Source organism: Berghia stephanieae, chromosome 3 (assembly GCF_034508935.2).
Source record: "Berghia stephanieae isolate SIO BIC M18660-M18661 chromosome 3, UCSD_Bste_1.3, whole genome shotgun sequence".
NCBI classification, from domain to species: Eukaryota; Metazoa; Mollusca; class Gastropoda; order Nudibranchia; family Aeolidiidae; genus Berghia; species Berghia stephanieae.
Window position 1 is genome coordinate 97995998 of NC_088362.1, and position 12825 is coordinate 98008822.

Consider the following 12825-nt stretch of genomic DNA (forward strand, 5'->3'; position numbering starts at 1 on the left):
AGATTTATTTTGTTTATTTTTTTGCTTTAAAAAAAAATCTATTTATTAAATCTTCTTTAAAAGCATCGCAATTTTTTAAAAGTGTAGTTTCCAAGGATGCAGAACACGCAATCTGCCAACAATAAAAACAAAAGAAGACAGATAATGCCAGGTTTAAATTGCACAAAAGTTTTGAGAAAGAAAAAAAAAGAGAGAAAAGAATGAGGGTAGGTATGTTAAGGTAAAGAGCAGAAGATCATATTTGTTTGTTTAGAAACGTTAGACTTGCAAACATGAAGCCGGGACAATTGTGCTGGAGTTTTGTTTTTTTTTAAGATACAAAAGAGGATGGATGAAAAAGACATCTTTTGAAAACATAAAACTGGATAACTGTGAACTGTGCAAATTCTTAAAAAGACGGTTGGACACTGATATGTGTCTATTTGTATTTGTGTACAAAAATGGATTTTCACATAGATTTTTAAAACATATATATAAATAAGTGGGCAGGAGTAAGTGTGTGCAAACATGTTTCATCGAAAAGATACAAGTAAAGCTAAAAGAGGCCAAGGTACACACAGACACAATACATTAATAATAGTCATTTTTGTGCAAGACGGTACCGCATATTATTATATAAAAATGCACTATAATGTATAACAAGGACTTTATTGTAATGAAATGAAATGTGCATTTTTCATGTTAGAGACAGAAGAACTGTTACAAAAACAAAATAGTAAGAATAAATAAAAAAAACCTCAAAACTTTATTGAAAAAAAAAAGGTATAAAAAAAACAAAACAAAAAAAAACAACAGAAACAAACCAATAACCAAAAAATAAAACTCAATTGTCTCTCAGCTTACACTGATGTTTGCTGACAAAAACCGTTTTCTTCTTAACGTGGTCAGAAAACTTTTTTATTCGAATATCAATAAATTAAAAAGAGTATCAAATCGAATACTCAAGGTTTATGTACAAGTCTTTTCGGACAAGATGGAGGGCATTGCAATCTGTCCATATATGGAAAAAAAAAGTTTTCTGGCTAAAAAAAAAAGAAAAATGTGTTTGACAGGGTACAACTGTAGAGCTATCAATGAAATAAAGCAATAGTATAGGTACGCCCAGATTGTCATAATTGTCAATTCAAACAGATCTCAATGCCGTAGCAAAAAGGAAAAATTGCTCCAATTTCACATTACTTGCATCTAACAATTTCCTCAATACATAGGTTGAAACACTCAAAATTTTTACTTTAAACATTCCCAATTCTTTGACAGTCTTCTCTCTCTTCTTAGTCACAATTTAAAAGTCAGCATACCTAAAGTCAATGGACACTGATATTCTAATATAGATGTTGGTGTCCACCCATGATCAACTATCAATTCCTAACCACACCAAGATTAATAGCCGCAAATTCTGGTGAAGCTGAAGCAAAAAGTGTTTCAGTCCTTAACTTCTTACACATCAAGATTATGAATCCTAGGTGCCATTTTGATTTTGATTTTTTTTTCACTCCAAATTGCAGGAACAAGGGACACAAAATACGGGACCCCTTAATCACTATTTACATTGCATTTCTATTGCGCATCCTTATCCACCATGCAATAGACACTGAAAATGGCTTAGCTCCATTTATTCCCTGTATTGTTGGTTGGGTTCGTCTTCATTCCTATTTTTCTATATCCATTACTGTATTTCCATTACTTCTATTTCTTCTTTCACCTCCTTGCCCCATAATCATCAAGTCCCAGCGAGTTCAAATCTTGTTCATCCTGGACAGGTGCATAAAGCAGAAAATTTAAATATTAACAGATACCCCAATTAATTTGTTCAGGAAACTCTAAACATGTTTGATCAATCCTTTCAAGGACTATTACCATGATAGCTGAAGGAACTGGTTTATAAACTTAATATATGTCAAAGGTCAAAAGATGTGTGTTCTAAGTTTTTTTTAAGTTTTTTATTTAATGTGTCATGGCGATATTGAAACTTGGAGACCCAAAGTTGCCAGCACCAGAGGTAAATAAAAACCTTGTGAAGAAGAGAGAAAAATAATTTAAGCTTTTAAGGAATGCCTTAAAAACATCTTTCATAGTTTAGAATTTCAGAGATCTGGTATTCATCTAAATTCCTTATTTTCTTATTCAAAATACATTGCAACCCTCTAGTTTCGACATGGCACGAAGAGCTGAAATTTTAACAATATATCTGATCAATACATTAAAAGGGGGAATATAAACGGGTATCTTTGATTGTGACAAAGCAAGATGCAAAACAATGCAGGGGAAGCTGATGTTTGGAAATTAAAAAGGCCGGTTTAGCAGCTTGGACCCAGTGTGCATGAAATTTCATTTGAAAGGGTGTGAATTTTACAAAGCAGAAAGAAAATTATCAGAAAAAAAAATCAGCCTTCGTCAATAGATCTAACCTCTGACCTCCTGTGTACTGACCAGACCTAATCTCATTGAATACTATTGGTCAACGGGTATAGTATAATAATTTAATTTGACTGCAATTGTTTCTACTCAATATTGCTGCATTGAGTGAATAGGAATGAGGTTATGAGCACCAGGATTATTGAATTTTATGCCATTATATCAGAAGTATAAGGAGAAAATCAGGACTGATATGACGCCATTGAAGGAGGGATGTCATAGTATCCAATGTCATTGTAAGAGGGTTGCACTGTATCTCATTTCTATTAATTATTATTCATATCTCTTCACCATCGTCATTATAAATTACCTATACTCGGGTTGATAAATCTCAGGAAGATGACTGTGCCAATGACCGTCCATACTGCCTCTGAGGAGCTCTGTTGGAAGCGCTGCGTGACCACCTGGTACAGACAGTGACACATGGACCGCAGTTTGGCTGGGAACCTCAACTGACAGTATATCCCAAGACATAGGCACAGATAAGGCACGAGGCTTCATAAATGGGGTGGGGTCATAGTCTTCTTTAATACAACACGCCTGCCAGCTACAATCATGATGCTCTTCCAGCTCGTGAACGCTTTTCACAAATTTTTGAAACGAGTGAGTTGAAAATGCACGGCGCTGTATGCTGATACAACGTTATTCCATACATCAAAATATGTTACAATATTGTGATAAATGCTCACAAACTGCAGGTCACCCCATCCAGCTGGTAGGCTTGTACTAGAAGTGTGGGTTTATGATGGAGAAACATTCACAAAATTGTGTACTGTACCCTCTTATGTCTAAATCACAAGCCAACATTAATACAGATGTTTTTATATCAAATTGTAGATTGTTTGTTTTCCTACACACGTAAACTATATTTGAGCTTTTTTTTCTGACAAAAATAGCTTAAACTGCAAATTTAAATGCAAACTTTCATTTTTTTATGGAAAAGACATGACGTGAGGGTATTTCTACAACTTCTGTAGAATATTTTCCCGGCCAGTAAAACATCAAAGCAAATAGAAATTCAAGAAAATTGTACAGAGGTTTGATGTATAAATACAACGATGCATTTATTGTGAGTCTTCACAGCCATCGGATTTCATTTTTTTTTAAAAAAGAGCCTAGAGTTGTTTGTTTTTTGGGGGTTTTTTTTTTTTTTGTTTTTTGAAATATCAGTCCAGGATGATAATAATAAACTCATGACTCATGGCACAATAGATCAGACAGAGGATAAATAAAGGATGACAGAAGCAAAATGAAAACGTTATATGAGGAGCCCATATGTCCAATGCCAAATTAATCTTGATAATTTTTTTTAAAAAAGGTCATTTTTCTTTAATGTCTTGAAATAAATTGAGTTTCAGCTTCTAAACCACATTTTAATGTAGTATGACTAGGCAGATTTCAGCAGTAATGCTCACAGTGAGTCATGCAATAGTAAACAATTAAGAGGATAAGAGAGAAACCTCATATCAAAAAACAATAAAAATCTGACTTGTACAGTTTTGGCAAGAGGACTCCTCATGTAAGATTTTGGCAACACACTGAAGAGACTTAAAATCCCTTCATGTCAAAATGGATAGTCACATATAATGGTTGAATTATTTCTCTGTGGTGTAAATTAATCCGAGTTCATTTAATAATTTACATCTACTAATTCTTTCTTTCTTTTTTCTTTACTTTGGGTTCTTTTTGGTTTTTTTGTTTGGCTTGTTCACTAATCAAGTTTGTAAGCTTGACTCAAACAAATGATTTTAAAATGAACAAATGTGATGGCGCTAAGAAATAAATGAAATAGACAGAGACTGGTCTGACATGTGCACTGTGACTGACTATGACACAATTAATTCCCGAGTACAAATTTACATATTAGTTATAATAACCAATCACAAAATGCCGCTTTACTTTTTTTAAAAATCAAATAGGTCAGTTCACTTTTGTTTGAAATTGTGCTTTTGCAAGATGCTGCAAATCATTTTTAAAATGGTGCCTTACTCCTTCTTTCAAAGGGATTGCGAATTTGAACAATTCTGGCACTCAAAATTGATTTAATAAAAATTTTGATTTTAAAAATCGCATTATTTTAAAATTTTGTCTGAAACGTGTTGGAGCGAGGAAAATAGACGTTGGGTGCATAAATCTTAAAGTGCATTTCAATACACAAAAAACAAATGGCATCTTTGATGGAAACATAAATGATGAGAACATTTAAATGAAATCTCTCGTCCAGAAAACAAAATTGGGTAAAGTTGATGATCTACAAAGATATTGTAGTAATCTTATGCCAGTTCACCTGTAGTAAAAAAATTAATGTTCATTACTGTGGGTCTTGATTTACTGTGACACAGCTCTGAAAACAAATTGGTTAAGAAGAACATTTTTATCCAAATTGAAGGTGGCATCAGATTTCCACTTTTGTATAATATACAAAAGCACAATTGATTTTCGTAGGAGATGCATTATAGAAAATACAAGAGATTTGTCATATAACATTTATAGTACAAGAAGGACCTTACGTTTAAGGCTCCAAACAATTGATTTATAGTATTAATTAATTTCAACAATTATTTAAATTGAAGACAAATATTGGATTGATCAATTTCATCATTAACAGATTCTAAAATTTCTGCAAAAGTTTATATTGATCAATTTCATAATTAACAGATTCTAAAATTCCTGCAGAAGTTTATATTGATAAATTTCGTCAGTCATAGACCCTATAATTCTTCAAAATGTTTATCTTGATCAATTTCATCAGTAATAGATCCTAAAATTCTTTCAAAAGTTTATATTGATCAATTTCATCAATAATAGGTCCTGAAATTCTTCCAAAAGTTTATATTGATCAATTTCATCAATAATAGGTCCTAAAATTCTTCCAAAAGTCTGTACTGATATCATATGAAATACAACTTAAATCTAACGTATTGGTTTTCGCTTGTCATATTTTAAAGTTTTATCATGTAGACTAATTGAATAAAGAGAACTGTCAATGAAACCATTGGAGATGAAACCATCTGTAAATGTTACAATTCTGTCTTCATTTAGCCAAAGGTATGATATTATTGATGTTAAAATATATAACGGTAGATATTAATGAAAATCTTTTTTTTTTAAAGTTTTTTTCTAGAAGAGAAAGGACTTGGCTTCATCATGAACTGCCAAACTGAATTTAAATAACAGACATGGAGTGTCCAAAACTGAAGAGATTAAGGAGGAAATTTTTACTTATAGAAATACAGCCTTTATCAGATTTTAAAAGTCAAATAAAAACAGAAGAGTTTGTCAACTGACAATAGTTTCATGGACAAAATTTAGATTTAAGAAAAAGTTAGACACCATTGACATGTTCGGTGTTCTTACTACGTGTGTGCTTTTTGTCAATATTATATTAGTATAAGATTCACACATTTATATGCTTATATTTATATTTGTTCGAGCAATGTTAACTATTGAAAATTTCAATTTTGTGGACAAAAATTATCTATTATTATTATTATTATCATCATCATCATCATCATATCATCATCATCATCATCATCATCATCATCATACATATATTATTATTATTATTATTATTATTATTATTATTATTATTATTATTATTATTATCATTATTATCATCATCATTATTATCAAATCTGTGATGGCAACTCTGTCATAGGATGATAAAACTCTGTAAAGTAATAAAACCCAATTTTACAGGAGAGCCAAAGATGATTCAATATTCCAACTAAGTATAAAGTTTGAAATGTGTTCATCATCACCGTCATTGTCGTTGTCATCATCATTATTACTATTATTATTATTATTATTATTATTATTATTATTATTATTATTATTATTATTATTATTATTTTATTGTTACTATTATTATTATTATTATTATTATTATATTATTATTATTATTATTATTATTATTATTATTATTATCATTATTATCATTATTATTATATTATTATTACTATTATTATTATTATTATTATTATCATTATTATTATTAATAATAAAATAATATTATCATTATTATTAAGAATATCATTATTATTATTATTATTATTATTACCATCATCATTATTATTATTATATTTATTATTAACATTATAAACGTCCATGACGATGGTGGAATGAATATGCATTGCGCTTGATTAATTTGGTGAGAGTGCATTCTAACAGGACAAATAGCATAGAATGATAAAATGAAAGGGAACCAGAGCATGCACAATGCAACATTTAACAATCGCAAATATTAGCACACATGTAGGACCGTCAGGGCGCATGCTAATTTAACTATTAATAACAAACAAGAAGTATTTGTCGGAAACAGCACAAGCTGAACTCAAATAAAAACAATGTTAATTATAATACTTGAATAATAACATCTTAGGGTGAAAGGATGTATGTTGAGACAACACATGTACAAGTCATCTGTATTCTATTAGTCCAATCAAGACATTTTCTAGTTTCCTATTTTTTGTCTTGAATACCTTTCTACTTTACTGATAGTTTATCATTAACAAGGCCATATTGTCATTTGATCAAAACAACACTACGAGAGGAATCATTTAAACATTCCCTTGAGAAAAATTCATTCTATTTAACGAGAAGTTATTTTAGAATTCATTAAACGTTTAAAAAAAAACAAAAAAAACAAAACAATGCTCCATAAAACTTAAATCAAAAAAATATATGTTAACTTTTGAATTTAATTTTTTTTTTTTACTGAGATAGTGATAGGAGAGTGAAGAATGAAGTCCAATTGGTTTAAATTGAACATAGTACATAGTATACGACAATTTGACACAACAAAGCCAATGATTGCGAGTTGTACATTGCAAACAACTGTGTTAAAGCAGGAATATTCCAACAGGATAACACAACAAGAAATTAATAGAAATGAAACATTTGAGCTGGTAAACAGGGTTCATGGCATTTTTCTCTTCAACTTTTGTGTCTTCCTCATAGCAAGAAATTATTACAAATGAAAACAGTTGGGTTGGTGAATGGGTTTATAGCATTTTTCTCCTCAACTTTTGTGCCTTCAAAGTCATATTTCAAACAACACATCTCATTAAGAATTTCCCCCCCCCCCCCCCCCCCCCCCGCAAGAACCAAAAACCCCTATAAAAAAAAGTAAAACAATAAATAAAAGCCATCTTATGCTTAAATATGTTTACTTTGCTGCCAGTCATTCATTTTTATCTTTTTTTGTGTTGGAGTTGGTGCAATTTAATTTCTCAACTCAGTTATATAAACATAAAGTCACTCTGTTTTTGGTCGAAGTAGAACAAATGAACGATGAACAGAAACAACAACAAAAAAAAAAAGAATGTTTTGTATAACAAGGTAATTGGAAAAAAAAACAACTACTAATCTCTCCGTACTAAGATAAGGGTTGTAGAAACGAAGAAAAATGAAAGTGCCAGTGTCCGTTTTAGAGTCAGGCGGGAGTCGTAAACTCAGTACTTCATCCAGGCAGTGGCACATCGCGCTGAGCTTCTGAGGAAATCTGTAAACAAATGACAGACAGGTGTACAAACACAACAAAGACAACTATGAGCCAACCATTAGGGAAAAAGTTTCTGTAGGGCCAAGTCCACAGAATATCATCACAAAAGTTTGGTCTGACTTCAACAAAACCGTTACAGATTCATAAAAAAAAAACCTTTGACCTTTGTCAATTGGTAATAAAAAAAAAAAAATATTTGAAATTTTCTCTGAACAGAATATTATATAATTTAAGGATAATTCTGTATGTAAATCGAGAATGAAAAGAATGATATAAGAATCAATATAATCCTTGATTGTTTCCAGCATCAAGCAATTGTATTCTTTCAGAATGACAAGTGATTGAATTCATTATAGAAAATAGTATAGAGAGTTTTTCTATCTGGCACATGATGGTACCACGATTGGGCCAACCAATTTTATTAGCTCAAGATTGTTTCAGATAATATTATCATTGTGTTATTTAAATAATAATATGTGGGTTTTTTTTCTTCCATAAACAAATCCATTTAGGATCTTATGTTTTTGATATGTCTTAAGCTCTATACAGACTTGTCCTCAAAGATAACTTAGCCTCATGTGCGCCCCTAACGGATCACCGCCCTGACATTTGGTGGGGGTGCTTGAGGCCTATCAGGGGCAAAGGAGTCATTCCGGTTGACCATCCCTAGACCATCTTGATGTCGAGCCGATATATATGCATGCGCCATGAATGGCCCGCCCTGATATGTGATGGAATAGAGATCCACCCAGTGCTCAAATGGCTTGGGCCATCCCAGGCCCCATACTACTACAGCACAATGATCAAATCCAGAACACGTTCTCAATGGCAAAGTGGTTGGCCGCCTAGCCAAATACTACCACAATCGTGTCGCCAGGTTCGTACAACTTTAGCTGGAAAATGCGATATCGGGGTCAGCGACCCGATGGACATACTGTCCCTCAATATCGAGACCCAAAGTGTGGCCAAAAATGAGCTTTTATCAAAGCTACTAGCCAACCATAGGTCCCATCTTTATTCAGGTATGCAATCTTCTCAATTCCAGATCCCAGGCTATACGGAGGGACCAATGAGAGGACACTTCAAGGCTCAAAAGAGGTGTTAGCTTCTATGCTAAAGAGCCTTCGAAGGTAAGGATCATAGAGATTGTTACGGACAACAACGGGGTGAATAGAATATCTGTGGAGGTAAGTCGACTGTATCTGCACAACATATACAAATCACCAAAAGCGACTTGGACTACATCACTGGTCCCGGTAGTTAGCCATCCTTCGATCTATCTGGGAGACTTTATTAGCCATCACCACATGTGGGGCTACAGAGTCTGCAATGAGGCAGGTAAACAATTCCACTCATGGATGGACTATAGCGATCTGCACCTAGTGTATGATCCTACAGCCGAGGGTATAAAAAGGTGTATACTCCTGAACATACCCTCATGACGAAGGGAGCGAATGGGGAACCGTTGCAGGTTACGAGGACAGTCCTTGGCGACTTCCAGCATGGCCAGTACTTGTCACAACTGGATTGTCAATCCAGAGGGTGCAGTCTCTCCCACTTTGCAGATGGAACTTCGGGAATGCTAAATGGGAGGAAGTTACTTCCTAAATTGAGTAGATCTGCCCTGATATTCCTCCCAAGTCTGAGAACATAATCAGATTTAACAGGCCTTTTTTGTTGCTTCCCTGATTGCGGACAGAGCTGCATATAGGAGATGGAAGTCGGTTTGGACTCCTCGAAATTGGGGGGAGGGGGGAGTTGCCAGGCTTTACCACAGCAAGAGGAGACATTGTGTGGCAGCGAACCAACCTCGGTCGAGAACCTGCCTCACAGCCCACACCCTTCATCAGTGGGGACTCATCACCTGTCCAACATGTACCCGTTGTGGTCAAGAGACCGAAACCACAGAGCATCTAGTTGAAATTTGTGTCGTGATGAAGCTTCTGGGCGGGGGTCGCGACTATACACACATGACTGCGACGATGAGTTTGCATCTTGGATAGACCATCATAACATAGTGGCGTGACACCATTAGGCTGCTTTGTGTGAAAAATGTTTTTAATTTAATATTCCATAGTGATTCTTACACCCCCCCCCCCAGTAATTTTGAATTAATAATAAAGAGAATCTATTTGCAATGTGTACTTTGAGAACTTTAATCACACCATTAAAGACCTTGATGACCTGAGATAAAATTGCAAATTCAATTTGAATAATTTTTGCAAAACTTCATTCACTTGTATAAAAATATATGAGAGGATAATATCTTGAGATAATAAAGTCACTCTCGATTCAACTGGTGGAGGTTTTAAGGCTGGAATAATAACAACAATGATGGTGATGATGATGATGATGATGATGATGATGATGATGATGACAAAAATTGGCCTAAATAATGTCACCATAACTAAACAATAATGACTATATCATGCAAAATCAAACACATTTTGGTCAAGTTGATCGATTTTCACTCTTTGCAACTACCAGTGACAAACAATCTACATCTGTCCATGTAGCTCATAAATTATTAACAATTTATATGAAACCGATCTGCGTGTTTGTTTTTTTAAAAATCTCATTATTGATTACTTGTTTTGTTGAGGAATTGAGGAAGGTTTTTTAAAATTATTTGTAGCCTTTCATTTTATCATTTTCGCTGGCTCAACAAAGCTTTAAAATTACATTGAAACATAACATTAGTAATCACAGAAAATCATTTGTAAGTCATCCCACTTCTTAATCACTTCAAACCATCTATAATTCTGTTTTTAAAAATTAAAATTAAAAAAACTACCATTACATTAAAAATCAATAAACGACACTGAAATACACAACAAAATGTAGTACTCATCAACTCCTACAAATGGACAATCATGCAGGAATTATAACAATATATAAACTTTCACAGATATCTTAGGTTTTGTTGAGCACTCTCCCCAAAATTTGTCAAACTGTGTCAACGTTGATGCATTGTGATGCGCATGAAGCCTTGGAATGTGCTATAAAATGTGTATATCTGATGTTAAAAAAGATTTAAGATCCATTGCTTTCCATAGGTGAAATGACCTGGTCTTTAAACTTTTTAATGATTACACAATATCTGAACACATCGCTATTAAATTGCTACCATTCTTGGCGTACTAAATCTTTTTTTTTAAAAGTGAAGAAACTACTGAGGAAAATAAAGCAAATTGCTGGAGCTCAATCCCACTAAATATCATCCCATTCAAAATTAGTGTTTCTTTATAAAAAGTCTAACCTCTATTTCTGAGTATTTTCTCATAAACCGATTGCATAATGGATAAAATTCATCGATGTGAATTATTTTTAATAAAACTTCACTGAGGAATGATGGGGTGAAAATGTTATTTTCAATTGCCAGTCACTGGAAATATCTGTGTATGCTGTTCTCTTTTAGTTTCTGCTAGATATAATTGTATCAAATGCGGGTCATTTAGAAACAAAATAAGCTAAATGTACAGAACTGACATGGGGGAAAAATAAATACATATGAGAATTCAAAATGAGAGAAAGTACAGATCAAAAAGCACGCTAAGGATATTTTCCTGAAAAAAAAAAGATGGTAGTGTTTTAAATATAAAAATAATACGATTTTTAAATGGAAAACATTGAGATTGCCGGGAGTTATTAAAAAGACAATTTCAATATCCCTTGCATTACACAGAATTAAAGTTTCTACAGTATATATATATGAGGTCATTTCATAACGTTTCAACATAAAAAGACGAATATCAAATAATTTGAAGAAAAATGATCAAGCTTTCATCCATTTCTCTTGGTTAATTAAGGACAAATGACCAAAAAATGTTTGGATAAAGTAATACTTTAACCAATTCTTTTTTTTTTTTTTTGACGGTGAGAGATTATTCCAGTTATGCTTTTATTGTCAGGCTCTCAGTTTTTTGATTTACATTCATTATTATCCACAGAAACTGATGAATACTAAATTAAAGCCCTCCATAGTTGATTAAAATAAATAAAAATGAAAGTCTTATAGTGTCAAAACATTATGCAAATGACCTGTTGTCAGTCTCATACAGTAAAAATGACTTCCGAACTAACAAATGGATACAATGTGACTAATCATCTCAAAACAGTTTTATGCAGGGGTGAACATGATGCTTACAATCCCATTTTCAGCAAAAGATAGGAAATTTGATTAAAAATAAATGCCGTCATTGAGGGAAGCCAAATTACTTTAAATTTCTTTAAACAAAATAAAAAAATCTTCTTTCCTAATTTTGAACAAATTTTCATGATCTAGTTCATCCCGACATAATACCATATTGACATAGTGGGTCAAAAATGTTCTCTCCCAACTTTCGAGAAATAAATGTGGGTCAATTATTTTCTCTCACGGAGGCACATATGCTTTCATATCATAACATTAACAGCCCCCAGTTCTTGACAATAAATAGTTAAGAAGACTAGTTACATCTTATAATTAAGGAAGAAGAAAAGTTAAATGTACTTGAGCAAATATTTAAAGCATGGGATTTTAAATTAAATAATACAGATTCTATCTAAACGAGTGAATTAACTGTTTGGACTTGAAGGTTTCAGTCTGCTTTGGTCCTGGGGAGGAAACTGAATTAAATCTTAGTGCCAGTCATGTGCAATCGTATGTGTGTTTGTTGTGTTTTATTTGACACCAATAAGACAACTTACTTAGGGGCAGACCCGACAATAGCGTTGAATACTTTCTGTGTGATGTTGAGAAGATTTTGTTTATTTTCTTCGATGTTCTCATTTGGCTCAAGTCTGGCAAGAATATAAAAAAAATATAAACATGTTGATTAGAAATAAAACTATTAAGTTGGAAGACTTTTAAGTAAAAAAAAAAAAGTGTTCATAGCCAAACCCAATTATCAAAGATAATAATAATA

At 32.7% G+C, this 12825-nt stretch overlaps 1 protein-coding gene across 5 annotated transcripts in view; it reads right to left on the minus strand.

Annotated features, from left to right (window-relative positions):
• The window catches only part of LOC144968945 (neurofibromin-like), a 98431-nt gene that overhangs the window by 47889 nt on the left and 37717 nt on the right, over nucleotides 1-12825 (minus strand). For 3 of the 5 annotated variants that reach the window (XM_078907831.1, XM_078907833.1, XM_078907830.1), the window contains exons 31-32: nucleotides 12608-12700; nucleotides 2726-2871 (exon numbers count right to left, since the gene is read on the minus strand). In XM_078907831.1, the coding sequence (XP_078763957.1) occupies nucleotides 2726-2871; nucleotides 12608-12700 (239 nt within the window). Of the gene's footprint in view, nucleotides 1-2725; nucleotides 2872-7793; nucleotides 7919-12607; nucleotides 12701-12825 lie in introns of all 5 variants that reach the window. The other 2 variants (XM_078907834.1, XM_078907832.1) reach the window with 1 other exon arrangement.